Source organism: Cannabis sativa, chromosome 6, assembly GCF_029168945.1.
Source record: "Cannabis sativa cultivar Pink pepper isolate KNU-18-1 chromosome 6, ASM2916894v1, whole genome shotgun sequence".
In the NCBI taxonomy this organism is placed as follows: Eukaryota; Viridiplantae; Streptophyta; class Magnoliopsida; order Rosales; family Cannabaceae; genus Cannabis; species Cannabis sativa.
Genome location: NC_083606.1, coordinates 12,520,224 through 12,544,263, shown reverse-complemented (window position 1 = coordinate 12,544,263; position 24,040 = coordinate 12,520,224). Strand labels below are relative to the sequence as shown.

General features: G+C 31.8%; 3 protein-coding genes across 3 annotated transcripts; all 3 read left to right on the top strand.

The window, feature by feature from the left end:
- The first annotated feature begins 9,934 nt into the window (after window positions 1-9,934).
- LOC115695323 (uncharacterized) lies at window positions 9,935-11,935 on the top strand. The gene is made up of 3 exons (XM_030622397.1): window positions 9,935-10,012; window positions 10,227-10,687; window positions 11,869-11,935. The coding sequence occupies exons 1-3, from the start codon at window positions 9,935-9,937 to the stop codon at window positions 11,933-11,935; spliced, it is 606 nt and encodes a 201-aa protein (XP_030478257.1).
- Window positions 11,936-17,744: 5,809 nt separating this feature from the next.
- Window positions 17,745-21,716, top strand: LOC115724644 (protein VACUOLELESS GAMETOPHYTES). Its single transcript, XM_030653979.2, has 2 exons — window positions 17,745-17,921; window positions 20,895-21,716. The coding sequence occupies exon 2, from the start codon at window positions 20,895-20,897 to the stop codon at window positions 21,714-21,716; it is 822 nt and encodes a 273-aa protein (XP_030509839.1). The 5' UTR covers window positions 17,745-17,921.
- A 9-nt stretch (window positions 21,717-21,725) lies between these two features.
- Window positions 21,726-23,616, top strand: LOC115724643 (uncharacterized). The gene is made up of 2 exons (XM_030653978.2): window positions 21,726-21,998; window positions 22,587-23,616. Exons 1-2 carry the CDS (start codon window positions 21,726-21,728, stop codon window positions 23,451-23,453), a joined length of 1,140 nt encoding a protein of 379 aa, XP_030509838.1. The 3' UTR covers window positions 23,454-23,616.
- Window positions 23,617-24,040: the final 424 nt, after the last annotated feature.

The window sequence follows — 24,040 nt, the reverse complement described above, 5'->3', positions numbered from 1 at the left end:
GATTTTTGGTCTAGGGTTTTAATTAGAGAGAAACTTAGGTTTATCACTGTTCATAAGTTTTTGGTTTTAAAAAATTTCTTCAAGAAATTGGGGTTCTTCTTTTGTGAAAATGTCCCAATCTGGTTTTGAAATTTATTCTCCATAATTCTTAGAAATAAAATGTCCTAAGGAATTGGCCCTCCCATTCAAACCCAAAATTCAAAAACCTCAATCCAAACTTGAGATAAATGATGCAAAGATTAGGGACCATTTAACAAAAACCAATCATGATGAAGTTGCTAGTCGCTATAGGCATTTTCTACAAGAGATAACTGAGGGAAAATATCGTTACTTACGAGATGCAGCCTGGCCTAAACCTCAATTATATATATATATAAATAAATAATAATATATATTAATATTAAAGAGAAAAGTACGAGAAAAACAATAATACTACCTAAAGATGGCGGGGGTGGTGGTCTGGCAAAGTCTCAGGCGGTGGAGATCAGTAGTGGTAGTCCGACATTAGAGAGGGTCGGACGATGAAGAAGGTCCGACAATAAATTTTAGGTTTTGGTTTTCTTTGGATATGGAGGATGAAGAAAATGGTATGGTGATATAGAGAGGGGATTTGATATTTTTTTTAGATGAAAAAGATGAAGAAAGTGATAAGGTGATAGGGTTTTTTTTTTTTTAGAAAAAGGGTTTCAAAAATGAGAAAATGAAAATAAGAGTAATTTGATGGGGTTAGGGGCTCGAGCATCCTTTTTTTTTTCACCCAATACATTGCCAGTGGCAACCACTGACGACATTGTCGTCAATGGTTCACTGACCTTGCAGTGTGTCAATCAACCACTAATGACAATGTCGTCAGTGGTTGTCGGTGGCAATGTATTTGGTGAAAATTCCAGCCTCATTTCAACGGTTACAATTAAAGAAAAAAAAAACAATTCCTGTTAATTCTATTTTTAGTATATTTAATTGATAAAAATATTTTATTATTTATTGTATATTTCGGCTGGTATGTTTAATTTGGTTTCCCTATTGTGTGCATCCAAACTTGGAAGGAAAGTTGTCTAGCTTTCTTATTTATGGAAATTGTGGTAAAAATGGTAAGTTTGATTACACAATTAACTCTTATCTAAACAGCTATTTATTCTGATCTTGTGTGAGTTTCCATTTTCTTATATCAGATTTCTTGAAGAGAAAACTGGAGCTAAACTTTCCTTTTCTATAAAAGGAAACTTGTACTTACTGCCCACGATTCTGTAGGTACAGAAATGGAAATTCCTGGGCTGATTGAAGATTTATTTTAGGGAAGTTTCTAGTGGGTTGGGGTCTTGTACAGACCGTGTGTAAGGTGTCAATAAGGTGTATATTGATTATAAATACACCTTATAGCAGCTAGGTTTAGTATCTCTTTCATAAACTTAAAATTGTATTCATATCTTAAGGAAAGAGTGTCTTTGTTTTGTAGAGAAGAGTTGTTCGACTCTTACTCTGTTTATTTGTAGTTTGTATTATCTTGAATCTGTATTCAAGTCTACAACGAAGAAGAACATCAGTGCAGCCTTCAGGAGAAGGTTTCACAAAGCTTTCGGGAGATTGCATTTCAAGTCTTGTATCGGGAGGATTCAAGCACTCAACCTTCGGGAGAAGGTTTCCCAAAGCTTTCTGGAGATTGATTTTTAAGTATTGCATCGAGAGGATTCAAGCACTCTTCAAGGTGATCGAAGGGATTTCGAGCTCTTGGAGTTTTATCAAGATTCGGTTAGTAGGTGGAATATATCAAGCTTGCGGCATACAATACGAGGGCGTTTATTTATGCATTAGTCAATTACTTTATATTTTTTAGACCGATCTAATGAATCTTATCTTTGGGCGTGGCCCCGTGGACTAGTAACAATCTGAAAGGATTGTTGAAATCACGTACAAAAACCTTGTGTGTTTTTTTAATTTTATGCACTGTTTGTTTTTCTGGTTTCTTCTGGAGTTACGGAGTTGTATTCTGTAACTACGGAAAAACTGTTTTCAGTACCAGTTTCATTATTCCGCATTTAATTAAACAGTTAATTAAATAATTAAACTGGGAATATTAAACTATGGAATTTCAATTCCCAACGACATTGTCGTTGTTGATGTGTTTATAAATAACGATAATGTCATTGGCACCTATAATGTCGTTATTGATTGAGATTCTGACAAAAAAAATTAAATGAATGCAAACTCCCAACGACATTGAAGTGTCGTTATTGATATTATCATTTTTAATGAGGACTTTTTAGCGTTAGTAATAATGGCGTTAGTAAAACTCATTATTCTTGTAGTGTAGATCAAAGAAAAAGAACGCAGAACATCTATAACAAAAAAGAAAAAAAATGCTTAAATAACTGAAAAATAACATAAACACCTTCAGCACTATGGGTATCTCAAAATCTTTATCATCAAGTTCGAAATCAGAGTTTTAATCTTCAATGATCGGTTTCGAACGTTTTGATTTTCTCTTTTTTAGAGAACTAACAACTAATTTCTCTTTGGAAGCTATAGAAGATGTAGGGCTATGGGGGATTTTTTTTGAAAATTTTCTTACCCATTACTAATTTGCTAACAAAACAAGAGAAAATGGAAGAAGAAGAAGAAGAAGAAGAAGAAGAAGAAGAAGAAGAAGAAGAAGAAGAAGAAGAAGAAGAAACTCAAACAAAAATGGAAGATAGAAAGAAAAAAATAAAAAAACAAAAACTAGAAACATGTGTGATTTTTTAAACACAAAATATAATAAAAAAGAAAAATGAAGAAGAAGATGAACAGGGAAGGAGAATGGAAAATTAGAATGAAAAAAAAAGTTAATATATCCACACATATAAAATGCAAAATGAGTAAGAGAGGTAAACATCAGTTTTAATCATCATTTAAAAAAAAAACAAAAGCTACCACAGACGTGATATAACCCATCACCTCAATTATTTTTATACTTTTTCATATAATATAAATGTATTGAGAGACCCATAGCAACAAAAAATGCAAAGGAAAAGTTTTTTTTTAAAAAAAAATGTACATAGTATTTAAATAAGGCAGTAAAATTGTAATAATACCCGTGCTACATTAAAAATGAAAAAAAAAATTGAAAAACTCAGTATATAGTGTAAAAACTCATTTTATTTTATTTAATTGTTTAATTGGTATATGACATGTAAAAAAATAATTAACACTAATTTAGGAGAAAAAAGAAATAGATTGATATTAAACATAAATTTTTATATATATAATAAAATACTAAAAAAAATAAATATTTAAATAAAAACAATACAAAGAAAATACTTATTTATCTATAAAGACAGTAAAAAAAAAAAATGCTAATCTAGAAACCATAAAATCCATTAATCAATAAAATGAAAGAAAAATAGAGGCATCTGCTCCAAATGCTGGTGTTTTTATTGTAAGTTTTTGAGTAATCCAAATTACTTTGTCAAAATAATAATAATAATAATAATAATAATAATAATAATAATAATAATAATAATAATAATACAACGTAATATAACAATCAAAATTGATAAAAAATGACTTGATAAAAAAAATCTTGAAATTCATTGATGAATAAAAGAAAAAAAAAATCCCAACATAAAAATAAAATAAAATAAAATAAAAAAGAAAAAAAAAGGAGAACACACTAGTTTAATATATTGAGTGAGAAAAAAATTAGAGCAACAATAATATTTGTAATGAGATTATATATATACTAATTTTATTATCATTTATACTACTATTGATGGATATATGTGAACATTTATAATTTCTGCAAAATATCTTGTTCTTGTAATTTTAGCTCGGTGGCGATAGAAAATACGACGAAGGATATTTTAGTCACATGGGTAAACATAGAGCCTTTTAGTGATAGAAAATATGTTATGTGAGCTCAATCGTTGGTGTTGGGGGGGTTGTGGTACTGTACCATTTTACCCCTAAGTCGTTCCTTGTGTTTGGTTTAAATGTAAGGGTAGATTAGTAAAGGCTAATTAGGATTTTGGTCCCCTGAACTTTGACATGTACCAAATCATGCCCCCTGAACTTTTAAGATCGTTAAAAATGCCCCCTAAACTATTGAAATTGTTGGATTTAAGGACTTTTGTCAAATTTCATTCAGTTTTATTATTTCAAAAATTGTTTATGTATTAAATTATGCTCCCAAACTTTGATATCTACCAAATCATGTCCCTTAAACTTTGATATGTACTAAATTATGCCCTCTGAACTATCATCCATGTTAGACGTTTTTACTAAAATTAGAAAAAAGTCCTTAAATCCAACAATCTCAATAGTTCATGGGGCATTTTTAACGACCTTAAAAGTTTAGGGGGCAAAAATCCTAATTAGCCATTAGTAAATTGGTTTTTTTTGGATAGGTGTCCCCACCTTTGGTTGACAGCTGCCATTTAATTAAAGTAAGGTTATCTAATTAACCTTTTATCCAACAATTCAAGAAGAAAAGAAAAAAAAAATTAGAAATTAGATAAATGGAGGAAAAAACTTAGATTTTCTATCCTTCTTCTTCTTCCATCTTCGAACTAGAGGTGCAACAATGAAATTGTGTGGTTTATCTTGAAGATTCAGTTTAGGTTTGAAGCCTTTGATTGAAGGTATGACCCTTGAAACCCTACTCTAGATATTCTTAAGGTTTTGGTTGGTTAAGTGTTGAATTTTGGGAGTTTCGGTTCTGTTTGATTGAGTTTTGATTAAGAGTAGTTTTAATAGGTTTTACTTGATGATTTAGGGTTGTTTGTGCTGCTGTAATTGTCTATTTTGAGGTTGAGCAAGTTTGAACTCAAACTTGACTCAACAATGGCATGGTGAATTTATTGTGTTTTCTTACTACTATTGTGTGGGAATTGTTCTAGAATATATGTATAGGTGTTCTGGAAAGTTTCATTTCATTTGGGGAAGATTTGGCCAAGTTGCGCAATTTTTGGAGTTTGTTGGTGCAAACCAGTCGACCGGTTTTACAGGGTATGTAAAACCGATTAATCGGTTTACAAGCAAGGCCCCCAAAATTGCAACTTTCCAAATCCGTGCTATTTTTCGAGCTTGGTTTTCCTTGGTATTTGGGGTAGCTGTATATTGTATGTGTCATTAAGATTACCCTTAGTTATGAGCTAGGGTTTCGAGACGATTTATTCGAGTTATTTACCCAATTGTGTAATGTGACTTAGGACCTCCGTTCAGCTCGAAGATTTTCCATTCAGGTCGACCGGCACACTTGAATTTGGAACGAGGTAAGAAAACATAAAGTATGTATATGTGATTGAGTGTTTCTTATTATTTGTTACACTACTAACGCCTAAATGAGTTAGTTTTAAGGGTGTTAGTACAGTGTTGGGCATTAGGGTAGTTACAGTTTTACCAACACGAGTACCAAGGGCTATGGAGTTCATGTGGTACAAGACTTAGTAACTCCCAAAAGTACAATAAAGGCCATACTAACACGAGTACGGAGTCTGTACTCTAGTGAATATGATACAGTGGTCGTACTTTCTTTGAGAACGTTCTTAGCCATTTGGTGAGCTTGGTAATTGGGCTTAGGACGACTTAGGCATTAAGCTGGTATCACATTGCTTATATAAATGTTATGAATATCTTACTGAGTTTGCGTCGACTCATCAGTTTGCTACCTTGTGTAGGTAAGGGTAAGGCTAAGCTGGAGGAGCTCGACAAAGATTGTACATTCGCGGCAGAGCAACCTGGTGGGTCTTGGTCATACTACATTTTGAATTACATTTTGTTGTTGCCTGTTGTTTGTAAAAAAAATTAATATGTAACTATATATGTATAGAATATGTATTTTAAGCCATTGTTTTATACTCAGGATCTCGACCAATGAGTTTGTAAATATAATAAGATAAGTTTAAATTAGAATTAGCAAATTTTCAAATACGGGCTTTACAGTTTGGTATCAGAGCCACCAGGTTGTTCACTGAAGAAGGTCAAGATATGTACAATCAAGGCCAATGTTGAGCTCAACTCACGGTTCCGTAAGCTTTTACCTTTTTGCAAACTGTTTAAATTGTATTGCATATATGTGTGAAATGTTACATAACTCTAAATGCAGTCTTGGAAATATATTGACCACTGTCTACCTGCATGCCTTGTGGGTTCGCAGGCTAAGTCCTAAATAATGGGCGCCCAGCGAAACGTAAGAGGTCAGTGTGAAATGGTTGAGACTGGAGGTTGTCGGGGTTTTAAAAATCCCCAAAACCCATGTGGTCGCGGTCGTGCTTAAAGAGGTGGCCAAGAGAATCCGCCTTAGGCTGCTATTGATTGGGAACAGAGGTTTGCTGAGATGCAAGCCCGAATCACTCACCAAGAAGAAGAGATTCGAAGGCTTGAGCCTCCCCCGCAACCACATGTTATGGTTCTTGCAGTGCCAGCAGAACAACCTATTGCTAGTAACCGTATGGAGCCTTTGTACAAGCGGTTTAGAAAGCTAGCACCTCCAATTTTCTTGGGAGGTCCTAATGTTCTTAAAGCAGAGCAGTGGTTAACTGTGATCGAAAGGATACTGAATTACATGGGAGTTACCAGAAATGATAGGGTGGCATGTGCCACGTTTCAACTCCAAGAAGATGCCCTGGTGTGTGGGAGATGGTGTCCCTCACAAAATATGTCACTAGAATGACCTGGGAAGAATTTCGGGACTTGCTTAATGCTTAATATTACAATGAGGCGGTCCACAATGCAAAACGGAAAGAGTTTGGTGAGCTGGTACAAGGTGAGAATATGCATGTGGCTGAGTATACGACGACCAAGTTTGATCGCTTGGCCAAGCTGGCCTCCGAAATTGTGCCCACAGATTTTAGCAAAAGGGAAAAGTACTTGGCGAGGTTGAATGCCAAGATCAAGCATGATCTAGTTATTACCACCAATGATACCACAACCTATGTTGAAATGGTTAACAAGGCTCTTCGAGCTGAAGGAGCAGTAAAGTTTCTGCAAGAAACCCGAGAGGCTCCTGGTGTTGGTGGGACTGCCACTCTCCCTATCTCTGGTCCTGGCAGGGAGAGTGGTGATTCCACTATTTAACAAAATAAGAGAACTTTCCCACCTGCAGGGAGTTCAGTGCAAAGCAAGAAGTTTCACAAAAGTCAGGGTAAAGGGGGACGTCAGACCTACTCCTATCCTATGTGTCCACGCTGCAAGAAACATCACCCTGGAACATGTAACACGAGAGCTTGTTTTAAGTGTGGATCAGTTGGGCACCTCAAGAAAGATTGTCCCCAGCTGAAGAAAGAGGAACCCAAGCTGGAAGCTAAACCTGCACCACTGTGAGTATTTGCTATCACTCAGGCGGATGCTGCCGCCAGTCCTTCAGTATTTGTAGGTCAGCTTCTTATTAACGACTTTACTTATACTATGTTATTTGATTTGGGAGCTACACGCTCATATGTAGCAACAAGAGTGCTTAGTCAGTTTGATAGGCCTAGTGATATTTTTGAAATGGGATTTGGAACCCCGTTGCCTAATGGGGAGTTAATTATTTCAAGAAAGTGGATTAGATCAGTTCTAATCAGAATTGAGGGCAGAGAACTAAGTGCCGATCTTGTGGAGTTACCTTTGTCCAAGTTATTATACTTGGAATGGACTTCCTGTCCAAATACTCTGCTAGTATCGACAATAAACGAAAAATGGTAACTTTTCAGCTAGAAAATTAAGAACTATTTGTTTTTGTGCGATTGGTTCAAGGTTCTCGTGTCCCAAGAATTTTAGCATAGAAGGCTATGGATTTTCTACGCAGTGGATGTGTAGGGTTTCTAGTGATTGTAATTGATTCCATGAAACCTGTGTTACTCAGACCTGGGGAGGTCAAAGTGGTTAAGAAATTCCTGGATGTGTTTCCCAAGGAATTACCGGGAATACCTCCACAACGAGAGATAGATTTTATTATTGACCTGATACTTGGGGCAGAACCTATTTCAAAGGCACCCTACCGTATGGCTCCTACAAAATTGAAAGAGCTAAAGATACAACTTTAGCGGATGCTGGATCTTGGGTTCACTCGACCTAGTGTGTTGCCCTAGGGAGCTCCAATTTTATTTGTAAAGAAAAAGGATGGGACTCTTCGAATATGTATTGACTATCGGGAATTGAATAAGTTAACAATTAAAAACAAGTACCTTTTGCCTAGAATTGATGATCTGTTTGATCAACTTCAGGGTAAGACGATATTCTGTAAGATTGATTTGAGATCTAGTTATCATCAACTAAGAATGTGAGAAGAAGACATACCGAAGATAGCTTTTCGAACTATGTATGGTCATTATGAGTTCCTAGTTATGTCATTCAGGTTAACGAATGCTCCAACAGCCTTTATGGATCTCATGAATAGGGTATCCAAGGATTTCCTCGATAACTTTATAATTATGTTTATCGATGATATTCTTGTATACTCTCGATCGAAAGCAGAACATGAGCAACATCTTCGTATGGTTCTGCAACAACTCACAGATCATAAACGTTATGCAAAGTTTAAAAAGTGTGAGTTCTAGCCGCCACGTGTGTCTTTTTCAGGACATATTGTCAGGAAAGACAGGATTATGGTAGACCCAGGGAAGATTGAAGCAGTGAAGAATTGGCCTAGGCTGAAAAAACAGTTACTGAGGTGCGGAGTTTTCTTGGTTTAAAGGGTTATTATCGGCATTTTGTGGAAGGTTTCTCCAGGATTGCAATGCCATTATATGAGCTAACAAAAAAGAATCAGCGATTTGTGTGGTCAAACAAGTGTGAAAACAGTTTCCAAGAGTTGAAACAACGATTAATCACAGCTCTAGTGTTAGCCCTGCCAACTAACCAAGAAAAGTTTGTGGTATATTGTGATACATTCAGACAGGGCTTAGGCTGTGTATTAATGCAAGCGAATAAAGTCATAGCTTGTGCTTCACGAAAATTGAAAGATTACGAGCAGTGTTATCCAACACATGATCTGGAACTTGCAACAGTGGTGTTTGCCTTGAAGATTTGGCGACACTACTTATATGGTGAATGGTGTGAAATCTATACTGACCACAAAAATCACAAGTACTTTTTCACTCATAAGGATCTAAACATGAGGCAAAGGCGATGGTTAGAATTGGTTAAAGACTATGACTGTGAAAATTTGTATCACCTCAGGAAAGCAAATGTCGTAGCAGATGCCTTGAGTCGGAAGGGGCCCAACCCGACTTTTAATGCAGTAATGATTTCTCCTCAGTTAGCCTCGGATATGTCTAGGGAAAATATTGAATTTGTAATTGGAGAATTGCATAACCTGACACTTTAGTCAGACTTGTTGGAAAGGATCACAGTAGCACAACTAGAAGACCCTGAGTTGGTTAAAACTCGAGAAGATGTCTTAGCAGGCAAATAAAGACTTCTCAATTTGGAACAATGGAATGATATTGTTTAAGACTCGGGTGTGTGTCCCAAGTGATCATAAGCTTAAGAAAGAAATTCTGAATGAAGCACACACTACCCCTTACTCATTGCATCTGGGTACCACCAAGATGTATCAAAATTAAAAGCCCTACTATTGGTGGTACGGAATGAAAAGAGATGTAGTGGATTATGTAACTAGATGCTTAACCTGCCAGCAAATCAAAGCAGAACATCAGCGACCAGTAGGACTACTTCAGCCATTAACACTTCCAAAATGGATGTGGGAAGACATTGCAATGGATTTTGTTGTTGGATTTCTCATGACCACAGTGATGTACGACTCAGTTTAGGTCATAGTGGATCGCTTTACAAAGTCAGCACATTTCTTACCTGTGAAAGTAACATATACGGTGGATCAGTATGTTGACTTGTATGTGAAAGAAATTGTTTGCCTTCATGGGGTACCCTAAATTCACATCGAAGTTCTCGGTGAGTTTGCAGGAGGCCATGGGTACTAGTTTGAAGTTTAGTACAACCTTTCATCCTCAAACGGATGGGCACTCTGAACGGACTATTCAGATACTTGAGGATTTATTGCGAGCTTGTGTCATGGACTTTGGAGGTTCATGAAGTAAGTATTTGCCTCTGATTGAATTCTCCTATAATAACAGTTATCAAAGTACCATATGAATGGCTCCCTACGACCTGCTCTATGGCAGAAAATATCGCTCCCTAATTCATTGGGACGAAACTGGAGAACGAAAATATTTGGACCCTAATTTAGTCCAAAAGACAAATGAGGCAATAGACAAGATTAAAGCTCGAATGCTTGCTTCGCAAAGCAGGCAGAAAAGTTACCAGATCCTAAGCGTCAGGATGTTACATTTCAGAAAGGAGATCATGTATTCATGCGTGTATCACTAATGAAGGGTGTCAAGCATTTTGGAAAGAAAGGCAAGTTAAGTCCAAGGTTTATTGGACCTTTTGAAATACTTGAAAGGATCGGACAGGTAGCATACCGGTTGGCCTTGCCACCAACATTGTCAGTTGTGCACAATGTATTTCATGTCTCAATGTTGAGAAAGTACGTATCTGATCCAATGCATATTCTGAGTTACAAAGCCTTGGAGTTGCAACCAGACATGTCTTATGATGAGCAACCAGTACAAATTCTGGATAGAAAGGAGAGAGTCCTTCGAACCAAAACCATAGCATTGGTTAAAGTACTCTGGAAGAATAGTAAAGTAGAAGAAGCCACTTGGGAGTTGGAATCTGACATGAGGACTCAGTATCCAGAGCTATTCAGGTTAGATTTTGGGGACGAAATCCTTTTAATGGGGAGATAATTGTAATGACTGCATGATTTAGATATGGATTAGTGAGATTATAAATACTAATTTATTATTATTTATACTACTATTGATGGATATCTGTGAACATTTATAATTTTTACAAAATATCTGGTTCTTGTAATTTTAGCTCGGTGGCGATGGAAAATGCGACGGAGGATATTTTAGTCACATGGCATAAAGCTTTTTAGTGATTAAAAATATGTTATGTGAGCTCAATGGTTGGTGTTGGCGGGGTTGTGGTACTGGACCATTTTACCCCTAATTTGTTCCTTGTGTTTGGTTTAAATGTAAGGGTAGATTAGTAAAATGGTTTTTTTTTTAGAAAGGTGTCCCCACCTTTGGTTGACAGCTGCCATTTAAAGTAAGGTTATATAATTAACCTTTTATCCAATAATTCAAGAAGAAAAGAAAGAAAATAAGAAATTAGAGAAATGGAGAAAAAAATCTAGATTTCCTATTCTTCTTCTTCCATCTTCGAACCAGAGGTGGAGCTCTGAAAATTGTGTAATTTATCCTGAAGATTCAGTTTAGGTTTGAAGCCTTTGATTGAAGGTATGACCCTTGAAACCCTACTCTAGATATTCTTAAGGTTTTGGTTGGTTAAGTGTTGAATTTTGGAGTTTTGGTTCTGTTGTTTGAGTTTTGATTAAGAGTAGTTATAATAGGTTTTACTTGATGATTTAGGGCTGTTTGTGTTACTGTAATTGTCTATTTTGAGGTTGAGCAAGTTTGAGCTCATGGAACTCAAACTTGACTCAAAAATGGCATGTTGAATTTTATTGAGTTTTTCTTGCTACTGTTGTGTGGGAATTGTTCTAGAATATGTGTACAGGTGTTCTGGAGAGTTTGATTGCATTTGGGGAAGATTTGGCTGAGTTATGCAATTTTTGGAGTTTGTTGGTGCAAACCGACAGACCGGTTTTACAGGGTTTGTAAAATCGGTTAAACAGTTTACAAGCAGGACCCCCCAAAATTGCAACTTTTCCAAATCTGTGCTATTTTCCAAGCATATTTTGGTTTTCCTTGGTATTTGGGGTAGCTGTATATTGTATGTGTCATTAAGATTATCCATATATGAGCTAGGGTTTCGAAACGGTTTATTCGAGTTATTACCCAATTGTGTAATGTGACTTAGGACCTTCGTTCAACTTGAAGATTTTCCATTCAAGTCGACCGGCATGCTTGAATCTGGAATGAGGTAAGATAGCATAAAGTATTTATATGTAATTGAGTGTTTCTTATTATTTATTACACTACTAACGCCTAAATGAGTTACTTTTAAGGGTGTTAGTACAGTGTAGGGCATTAGGATAGTTACAGTGTTACCAATATGAGTACCAAGGGATATGGAGTGCATGTGGTACAACACTCAGTAACTTTCAGAAGTACAATAAAGGCCCTACCAACACGAGTACGGAGTTGGTACTCTAGTGCATATAGTACAGTGGTTGTACTTTCGTTGAGAACGTTCTTAACCATTTGGTGAGCTTGGTAATTGGGCTCAAGACGGCTTAGGCATTAAGCCGGTATCATAATGCTTATATAAATGTTATGCATATCTTACTGAGTCTGTCGACTCATTAGTTTGCTACCTTGTGTAGGTAAGGGTAAGGCTAAGCTGGAGGAGCAATGAGTTGGAGCTCGACAACGATTGTACGTATCGCGACAGTGCAACCTGGAGGATCTCGGTCATACTACATTTTGAATTACATTTTGTTGTTGCCTATTGTTTGTAAAAAAAATAATATGTAACTATATATGCATATAATATGTATTTTCAGCCCTTTTTTTAAACTCATGATCTCGACCTATGAGTTTCGAAATATAACAAGATAAGTTTAAATTGGAATTAGCAAATTTTAAAAATTTTAAATACGTGCTCTACAATATTAGTGCAAAAATTGTGAAGATTTGCATTAAAAAATAATAATAATTTAAATTAAAAATTAATAAATTTTTTAATTATTAATATTATTTTATTTTTAAAATAAATATATAACTAAATATTATTATAATATGTATAAAGTTTTAATTGTATACAAGCAGTCTTATTGTAAGAGTATACACCTTATATCTTAATAACTACATGATCTAAAATCAACGATAAAAAAAGTTTCCCTACCCGTAGGAAACTTATGCTAAGTCCTACCATATAAAGGTAATCAATATACAAATTTATTTAGAAATAAGGTTATTATATATATAAAAAAAAGTAACTAGTTTTTTTTTTTTTTTTTTGTAAGTGTAGCGTAATGATATTTTACAATCAATTAATAGTTCAAAGGTCTTGGGTTCGAACCTATAACCTCTTTCTTTTTCCCATCCCTCTCTCACCACTAAGCTAGTTTATATAACTTTTAGGGAAGTTTTGGGGTGTATAAAATAAATATCCTTTTGTTAAATAAAGTGGGGTGTAATTATAATAAAAAATATTTTTAATTAAATGATTGGGGTAAATTTAGTAATGGAGTGTAATTATAACTTTGGGGTGTAAATAAAACTTCTCTATTTTTAAATATGTATACATTTTTGTAAGAGTAACATTATATTAGTTTTTGTTTTTTTAAAAAAAGTAACATATATGTTACAAAATATAATTTTTGTGGTAATTTTTACGATAATATTAAATAAAAGAATATTATCATATATCTAAATTCTCTCTCAAACGTTAATAATAGGGAAAAAAAATTAAAGTTTTTTCTTATTAAATTTATAGCTATCGGAGAATTTTTTTTTTTTTTTGTTAAAACAGCCTCGCTGGCCTTCTGTTGGGCTTAATTATGCGTGACTTGGTCGGGGCTATATTTTCCTACGTACTGTTATTAGCCTTGTCTTTGTGATAAGATTTTGAGTTTTAGTCTTGTCTGTGTGACATGGTTTTGTTTTGTTTTATTTTGTTGTTGGTTCTTCTTTGTTCTTCAATTACTCGCCACTAAATTGTTGTTATTGGTTAGGAATGAAAAGTTCTTTGTGACTGAAGGTGTTATTAGTAGTGCCGTTACGTACTTTATGCAATAGTTGAGTGCTCAAACTACGAGGTTGAATGAACCTACTGTAAAACTTTCTACTGTTATGTCTTTCGAGAGGTGGATGAAGCAAAATATATATGTTTTTAAAGTTAATTGTGGTGCTGCAATCTTTTCTATTACCATTAATTAATAAAATTCTATTATTTATTAAAACATTTATACATTTTTGTTTTGGGAAGAGAAGAGGGACAACATTCATTTGTTTGTTTGTTTTAAAATAAGAAAAAGCGTGTAATGTATTTTTATTTTAAAATCATATATATTGACACCAAATAATAAATTATATATATAATGATATATTTCACTTTCTTGATGTTTTCCCAAATAATCATTAACATCTACTGATTTTTGGAAAAAATAAAGGGAATTTTACAAAAATACTGCTTTTGGACCAAAACTTTATATTTATACTGGGACACGGCAAAAACAACATTTATACTGCCCCAGCCCAATTTCATTACTTTTGTACTGCCCAAGCCCAACATCATTTCATTTCTACTGTGAACAGTAAAACACACGGGAAACAATCTTGTTCGTGTGTGGGGAGACGCCGGAGACGGAAATCACCAAGAAAAAACCATTAAATCCGGCAAGAATAAACAAAAGCAGTAAAATCGACGTCAATAAATAATCATGGCAAAACAACACTAAAACAATCAAACAAAACAAAAGAAAAAAATGATTAAAAAAAACAAACAATCTGCTGCACAACCTCAACACCAGATGCAAAATCAACTATATTTGCAAGTCTATACCTAGAAAATTATAAAAAAAAAAACTACTAAAACAACACTGAAACAACACAAAAACAAATGAAGCAAATATAACTACTTAGAAAAATATAAAAGAAACACACACCTCAAAACTCTCTTGTGAGTGAGCTCGTCAAATATATTTATAGGAGAACCAAAAGAAAAAAACCACAAAAATAGCCAAAGAGAACGAAGAAGAAATGTATTTATAGCCTCCATCTTCCACACTCACAGACATAACCATCACAACAACACGAGAACACCCAGAAAATACCTATTAATTCCAGCGAGATGGAGCAAGGGCAGTGAAATCGGCATCAAATAAATAAATCATGAAAAACAACAGTAAAACAATACTAAAACAAATAAAACAATAAAAGAAAAAAATGATAAAAAATTAACTATGTTGTGCACATCCCCAATACTAAATGCACTATATTTGCAAGAAAGTTCTAGAAAATTAGAACAAAAAAAAAAACCCACACTAACTCTTATATTTTAAAAAAAAAAACGTAACTAAGAACTTCAAAAAATTTAAAAAAAAAAAAAAAAAAAAAAAAAAAAAAAAAAGAAGAAGAAAAGAAAAAAAGATGAAGAAGAAGAACTGAACATGAAAAAAAAATAAAAATCATGAAAAACAACAGTAAAACAATACTAAAACAATACTAAAACAAATAAAACAATAAAAGAAAAAAATGATCAAAAATTAACTATGTTGTGCACATCCTCAATACTAAATGCACTATATTTGCAAGAAAGATCTGGAAAATTAGAACAAAAAAAAACCACACTAACTCTTATATTTTAAAAAAAACGTAACTAAGAACTTCAAAAAATTAAAAAAAAAAAAAAAAAAAAAGAAGAAGAAAAGAAAAGAAGATGAAGAAGAAGAACTGAACATGAAAAAAAAAATAAAAAAGTTATATGTTGATGGAGAGAAATAGTGAGAACTTGAGGAAGTAGAGAGTGAAAAAAATAAAGAAGATGATGAATAGTAAGAGAGGATAATGGAGAAGAGAGATTAGAGTGAAAGAAATAAGTTTGAAATATTTTAGGTGACATATTTTTATCATCAATTTCAATTAAAAAAATAATAAAAAAAAAATATATGTCACTAAAGTGACAACACAAGTCACATCACACCTTTATACCTTTAAAATATTATATAATTTTAATTAAAAGAAAATTAAAAAAAAAAAAAGAAAACCCCCCACACGTTTTTTAAGATTATAATATATATATATATATTATGTAAAAAGTTTGCAACTGCCAAAAAAAGAAAAATTGTTTTAAAAAAAAAACGTTTAATGTTGTTTAAAAGGCAGTAAACTGCCAAAAAAAAAAACAGTATAAATGTTGTTTTTGCCGTGGAACAGTATAAATGTAATAAAATGGGAAAAATCAGTAGTGGGTGTAAATTTCCCAAAATAAATAACAAGTATCCTACTAATACGTGCTTAAATTAAAAAAAAAAAGTTATTCGTTTATATTAAAAAACTAAAGCTTAAAACTAAATTTTTTGAAGTACAGTGTATTTGGTAATATTTTTTTAATAAGTATTTTGTTTTTAAAATTAAAAAAAGTAAAAATATTTTCTAAAAACATATTCTATAAAACTTGTTTTCACTTTTTTAATTTTTTAATTGAGAATCAAAATTTTTAAATTTTGAAAACAAAAAAAAAATCACTTTCAATATTTTTTTAAACAATTTTTTTTAATCAATATTTTAGACTCCAACCCCAACCCGAACCTTGGGGCTCAGACTTCGGCCCCGACCCTAGTCCCAGACTCGAACTACAATCGGTCTCAAATTCGAACTTGGACCCGACTTAAATAAAATTAAGAAATCAAAATGAAAATAAATTTTATAGAACATACATTTGTTTTCTGTTTTTAAAATTCAAAAAAAAAAAAAAAACGTGTAGTTATTGAACACATTTTTGTTTTTTAAAAATACAAATTTTACTTTATTTTTATGATTAAAAATTAAAAAGTAAAAGTGTTATCAAACACCCCCTTAATTTACTTGAAACTAATATTAAGGGTGCGTTTGGAAAGCCATAATTGGATTTGTGTGTAATTAGAGGTAATTACACAATTTGGCATGTTTGTCTGACCATGTAATTACACTGTAACTTTATAATTAGAAATGATTGTAGGGTTCCAATTACACTTTCCAATTCTCATGGCCCTTATGAGAATTGAATGTAATTACACTGTGTAATTACTTAAAACTTTCCATATTATACATTAGCTACTAAAAAATATTATTTTCCCTATTTTGCCAAACAAAATATTAGGAATTCATATGTAATTACCCAGTGGCGGACCCAGAATTTAAAGTGAGGGGGCGTAAATAAATTTAAAAAAAAAATATAAAGTGTAGTTAGTGTGGTTTGAACCTTTACCCTCTAACTTATTTACCAACTACCTTAACCATTACACCAAGGTTACTATTATGTCTATAAATATCATCTTTTAATACAAATATATGTTGTAACTAATTAAAATACATATACATTTTTATCTCGATTTTTTTTTTTCAGGGGGGGCGACTGCCCCCCCTCGCTACAAGGTGGGTCCGCCCCTGTAATTACCACCTTATATCTAAATACATCTTGCATTTTAAAATATAGTGTAATTACTAAACTATGTAATTACTACCATAATAATTATCTTACCTAATAATTACACTGTTACTTCCAAACACATTCTAAAACATCTTTTGTTAGTTTTAAGTTATGTTATTTCTACAAATTCACAAAGAATAGTCTAGAAGATAGATTTATTATTTCAACAAGAAAAGAATTTATTTACTTTATTTTCTTCTTTTTTTTTGGAGGGGCTAACTCTTTATTCTCTTTTTTATACCTATAAAAGATATATAAAATACAAATAACCGACTTCAACTCTTAGTAAAAGAAATAAGTACTCAATCCAAAAAAAAAAAACATATCAAACTTAATATTTCTACAAATTCACAAAGAATAGTCTAGAAGATGGATTTATTATTTTAAAAACACAAATTTCACTTTATTTTATGATTAAAAATTTTATAAACAAAATGTTACCAAACACCCTTTTAATTTGCTTGAAACTAATATTAAAGCATCTTTCGTTCAATTTTAATATTTCTACAAATTCACAAAGAATAGTCTAGAAGATGGATTTATTATTTCAACAAGAAAAGAATTTATTTACTTTATTTTTTTTTTTTTGGGGGGGGGGGCTAACTCTTTATTCTCTTTTTATACCTATAAAAGATATATAAAATACAAATAACCGACTACAACTCGTAGTAAAAGAAATAAGTACTCAATTAAAAAAAACATATCAAACTTAAGCTCTTCGGAGTTCATTTTTATTTATTTATTTCCAAGTTTGGTGGCCAACTTTTGATCCATCGGTAAGCTTTTGATTTTTTTATTCAGTTTCTCACTTGTAGTTGTAATACATATACAATTTCTTTCTTTGTTTCTAATTTATATTTGTTATATATATAAAGCATACATAACTGAGTGATTAATGCATGTGTTTTATCATTTCACCCTTTATTAAACAAATATAAACATGTAATTTCTCATTCATTTTTTTAGGTCATTTTTTTAGGCCCCGTTTGGGAAAACTTTTTAAAAAGCTAAAATCACTTTTGAAAAAGTAAAAGTTATGAGTTAATATGTATTTAGTAAAATTTAAAAAATAGTTTTTTTAAAAATTTCACTTGACTCAATTGCCCTCATCTAATTTTAAATTTCCTATTTACCAATTAATTTTAGGGCTTCTTACATTCTTTCAATCTCATTCTTATTCAAAAAAAAAAAAAACCCTTCTCTAATCAAAAACTACTCAACAGTCATCTTATTATTATTATTAGTAAAAGTTTAATTTATTATTTTATTATATAAATATTTAAAAGAATTAAATATTATAAGAAAAAAATATCGTAATTTATAATATAATAAATAATATTTATAAATATATTAATATGTATAAAATTATTTAAATAAATTAGATAACAAATGTCATACCTATTTTAGTAATTATATATTTAACAGCTATTTAATCATTTAGCTTACGAAACTAGAGATGGAAATTGGTCGGTTAATGTACGGGGAATGCAATCCCCGCCCCCATCTCCGCTACCTGTTTATAACCCTATCCCCGCCCCATCCCCGTCTAATAACCAACGGATTCGGGGTAGGGGAATACCCATCGGTTATGGAGAACCCATCGGGTATCCATTAAGGTAAAATAAAAAAACAAATTAATTTAAAATAATTGAAAAAAATAAAACTAATATTCTCGCAAATATTTATTATGCATTCATAATTCATAGAAGATAAAAAATAAACCTACTTACAAAAAAGCATAACCTAATAGAAAATAAAAACTAAATATGTGTCAAAGTTTGAAAAAAAAACAAAAAAAATTATATATATCTATATCGGGGTCGGATATGGTGCGGATAGTATTATCCCCGCCCTCGCCCCATCCCCGCTTCGGGTATTGAAATTGTCTTCTACCACCGCCCCCATTAACCACTAAGATGGGGAATCCCCACCCCATTAGGGGCGGGTCCCCGCGGTTACCCATCCCCGCGGTATAAAGTTCCATCTCTATACGAAACACTTATATACAACTTTTTTAACTCACAGCTGTTTTAAAATTATATTTACCAAACACTCAGTAGCTTTTTCTCACAGCACAGCTGCAGCTGCTTTTTCTCACAGCACAGCTACAACTACTTTTTCCCACAGCACAGCTGGCCCTTAGTATATTTAAGTAGGAAGCAGATCCTCTATCTAGAGAGTGCGTATAATTCCTTGTCTAACATATAGTATTGGGACATGTGTCAATATAATTAATATACTGTAAGATATTGTTTGTTTGGTAAAATTGTTTAATAAAAAAAAAAGCTTGGAAAGGAAAAAAAAAACATTAATACTCTAAAATAAAAATAATGTAAATAAAATAAAATCAACATATAATTATTCATATTTCCAAATAAATAAACAATAAAGTTACAACTTTTATATTATTTTTTCTTATTTGCTAATTATAATAGTTTAGGAAAACTAATAGGGTGATTCTATAATGCACCCCCTTAAAAGAGATGTACTGATGCACCTTTTACTTATTTCGGTATACGGAAGAATTTTTTAGTCTGATATTTTTTATATTCATGTATGTTATAGCTATTTAAGATATCCTACAAAATTTTAAAAAATTCAGAATAATTTACAATATAGAAAATAATATTCAAACAATCTATTTTACACGCGTATAAAATAAAATAGTCACGCGTACAACACACTGTTTGAAAGCATTTTTCGGTGTGTTAAAATTTTTTCAAATTTCATAAAATTTTGCAGAATGTCTTAAATAACTATAATTTATATAATCATGAGAAAAAACTTGACTAAAAAATTATTTCGGATACAAAAATTGATAGAGATATATCGGTGCATCTATTTTAAGGGGGTGCATTAAAGAATTTTACAGGGTGATTCTACAGTGCACCCCCTTAAAAGGGATGTACTGATGCACGCTTTACTTATTTCGGTATATGGAAGAATTTTTTAGTCTGATTTTTTTTCATATTCGTGTACGTTATAACTATTTAAGATATCCTACAAAATTTTGAAAATTCAGAATATTTTACAATATAGAAAATAATATTCAAACAATCTATTTTACACGGGTATAAAATAAAATAGTCACGCGTACAACACACTGTTTGAAAACAGTTTTCGGTGTGTTAAATTTTTCTGAATTTCATAAAATTTTGCAGGATGTCTTAAATAACTATAATTTATATAATCATGAGAAAAAAATTAGATGAGTAACGCTGCCTTTTATTATTTAAGAATAAAATCCTTATTAAATTAAAAAGTATAATTAAATTACACTAATTTTAAAGCAAAATGATCTTAATGAAGCGTTTACATTTTGATTTTTTAAAAAAAAAAAAGAAAACTCTTATTTTCAACCTAGACTTTTGTGACAAAAAAAAAAAAAAAAAAAAAAAGAAGAATACTGCAAAATTATTTATAAAGTAAAGTAGTTATATTGTATCCTTTCCTTATATATATAATATATTTTTTTATAGCAATATTTATATATGTGTTATGAATTGTTTTGTTTACATAAATATTTTGATGCATTTATGTTTTTTTTTTTGTGATTCACTTTTTTTTTTATCCTTTCAAAGTTATTTAATTAAATTTATTTCCATCAAAATATTTTATAGTACATTAATTATATTGACACATGTCCTAATACATATGTTAGACAGAGAATTCGACACACTCTAGACAGAAGATCCTCTTCCATTTAAGTATTTTAACATCTTTATATTATTGTTTCTTGCTATAAATAGATGGATGATCAGAAAATTCAACATGTCTGCAATCAACAACATAATTTGCACCTAATTAAGGATAGTGAAATCAACATTACTGATCAAATTAGTTGTCAACTATGTAAGTCTTCTGTGAAACAATCTCCTTATTATGTTTGTGATTCATGCAAATATTATATCCACAAGTCATGTGAAGAACTACCAAAGCAAATCGATCACTCTTTTCATCCTCGCCATCCTCTCATTCTTACATCAAGATCTGTCTGGTGCGAATCTTGTTTCAAAACCCCCCAAAAGAGACTCATGTTCTGTTGTAAAGAATGTGGATTTGACATGGACATTGAATGTGCCTTAATGTCAAATTCCATAACAACATGTCTTAATGAAGGCCAACATTACATCCAACATTCTAGTCATCCTCATTTGCTACTACTTGTTGACACAACAGATACTATCTATAAAGATGTCAATGTTAGATGTTTTGCATGTCAATCAACATCAGATGTTAGTGGAGTATATTATGGTTGCAATAGATGCAAGTATTTTCTTCATAAACATTGCATTGATCAATTACCACAAAAAATCCAAACCTCCCACCAACCTAATCACAACCACCTCTCCCTTCATATGAAAAGGTATAATTGTAAATGTAATACTTGTGGATATTCAACCAAACCTGCTTTATATTTTGAATGTCCTCAATGTGATTACCAATTGTGTTTAGAATGTGGAATGACACGAAGAGCCATTACATATGAAGATCATCCACACATTCTTTCCTTTCTAGAAAAGAACATTCAATGTGATCGATGCAATGTGTACGACACTTGTTTGAAGTAATCAGTCAACATGTCCAATTCCAATGAATTCCATAAAACTCATTCCTCCATATTTAGATGTTTGGATTGTGATTTTAAACTCCATTTATTATGTGGTCCATTGCCTTCTACCATAAAGCATGAGAGCCATATACATTGTCTAAATCTTATTGATTCGTGCATTGAGGATACATTTGGTGACTATTATTGTGACATTTGTGAAGAAGAAAGAAATCCACGAGTTCGTGTTTATTATTGTGCTGAGTGCAAATATGTTGCTCACGTACATTGTGTACTCTCTGAGGTATGTCATGATTCTTATTATTAATTTAGATATTTCATATAATATTTTATTACTTTTGTAAGAATATTTGCTATACTACATTTATTACTTTTTCACAACAGATGGTTGCTAGTATTTTATTACTAAAAAGAAATATATTTTTGTTTTTATTAACTTGTATAACAATTATCCTTAATACAAAAGTTCTGCTCGTATAAATAATACTTATGTATATATTAATATGTTTGAATTTAAGTATGTTCACCAATAATTTTTCTATATATTTTATTTCATATTTAAGATCATTAGAATTATGTTTTTGTTCCATTCAAAAATGAAACATGTTGTTTTTATAAATTTGTAGAATTATTATCGACAAGTACTACACATATAAATATTGTAATATTTCAATTAATTGAGTAATCTTTTATCTATATTTTTTGTTTTGAAGAGAAATACAATTTTAGCATATATATTTATGCTTTTTAATATGTTTTGAATTTAAGTATACATCTATATTTTGTTAAATAATGTATTCTTTACTTTTCAATACTCTTATATAATATTTATAGATGGTTTGTTTTCTTTGGTGTTTCTATGTGTATATAGATTATAAAAGTATTAAAAGGAGACCTTAGAGATGTGAAGCTGAAGACTTTGGGATCAGATCTTTTCTATAATTCTGCTGATGATCAACACACAATTCAAGCCACATCATCTCTTTTCACATTTAGAGAGTTCATACGTAAATTACCTGTAAACGACCTAAGAATTCTTAAAGGTCAGTTTTATTGGGATGATAATGATGATGATGAGGAGGACATGATGAGTAAGAGAGAAGATGCTCATGATGAGATTATCGTAATTGAGGAGCTTATCAAATATTCTACTCTTGCAAAACATGACTTTGTGGAGTTTATCTTCAAAGAGTTTCGTTCTAGCTATGGCAAAAAGAAGTTGAAACTAAAAGGGAGTGATCTAGCATTGAAAATTGTGGATGTTGAAGGCTATTCCATGCCTTTAAATTTGATCTCTGCCATGAAAGACTTGTTTCACAAACATGGAGACATGAGTACACAATCAAGTTATTCCAAAGAGTTCAAGAGCATTTGCTTTTATTTAATATGTAAAGTGGTAAAAGAATTGCATACTACTTTGGTCACTGACATCACTAAACATCTTCTTCAACAATGGTATCACTACATACACTTTGTAAAGGACTTTACTTACTTTGAGGTGGACTTTGTGTGGGAATGTCTAAAGAAGATCACAGGAGATTTCTATTATCAACAAATGAATAAGCTGTTGTGTACAGATGTCCCAACAATACTAAAAAAGAGGATTGATGAGTTGCAGAAGAATATAAGTGAGTACCAGAGATTGTGTGAGTCTTCTTCAACAGAGCAATCCATGAAAGAAGGACTGGAAGAGGCAATGTATTCCAAGTGGAAGCTCGCAAGTCAAATTGGATTTTGAATAATAAACTTAATTTTATAAGCTTTAGGCATGCATATGCATGTATGAATAATTATAACTATGTATTTCTTTTTCTTTATTAATTTTCAAGTTATTTAGTTATAAAATATTTATACATCTCATGTATATTTTACAATTATAAAAGTTTTTTTTTTGGTGTTGATATTTGACATGATTATAAAAGTAATGGAGTTTATATTTTAATGAAACAAATTTGTCATGATTTATATTTTGATATGATTATTGAAGTCCTTTAGTATAATAATATATAGGAAGAAACTTAAAAAAAATTTATAGTCAATAAAGTTAAAGGAAAAATACAATCTATATATCTATATAGGGAAATTTGATTTTTTATACTTAAAAAAACTAAAATATTTTATTCTTAAACCAATACATTTTAAACTCAAAAAAATATGATACTTTTTTTAAAACCCCAAAAATACCCCTCTCATAACTCAAACCCTTTCTCTCTCCTTCCCTCAAACTCTCTCTGCATCTCTCTTTCTCTCTCTATCTCGGCATCCCACAACCGCCCCACTCAAACCATCCCACAACCGCCCCACCCAACCCATCCCACCTCCGAC

What these genes read in the sequence shown, in the direction of transcription:
- LOC115695323 (XM_030622397.1), top strand. Translation starts at nt 9,935, where the DNA reads ATGGGCACTCTGAACGGACTATTCAGATACTTGAGGATTTATTGCGAG. An exon ending in GGACTTTGGAGGTTCATGAA is followed by an intron (nt 10,013 to 10,226) that starts GTAAGTATTTGC and finishes TTCGCAAAGCAG; the next exon opens with GCAGAAAAGTTACCAGATCC. An exon ending in CAGTATCCAGAGCTATTCAG is followed by an intron (nt 10,688 to 11,868) that starts GTTAGATTTTGG and finishes AATGTGACTTAG; the next exon opens with GACCTTCGTTCAACTTGAAG.
- LOC115724644 (XM_030653979.2), top strand. Translation starts at nt 20,895, where the DNA reads ATGGATGATCAGAAAATTCAACATGTCTGCAATCAACAACATAATTTG.
- LOC115724643 (XM_030653978.2), top strand. Translation starts at nt 21,726, where the DNA reads ATGTCCAATTCCAATGAATTCCATAAAACTCATTCCTCCATATTTAGA. An exon ending in TACATTGTGTACTCTCTGAG is followed by an intron (nt 21,999 to 22,586) that starts GTATGTCATGAT and finishes ATGTGTATATAG; the next exon opens with ATTATAAAAGTATTAAAAGG.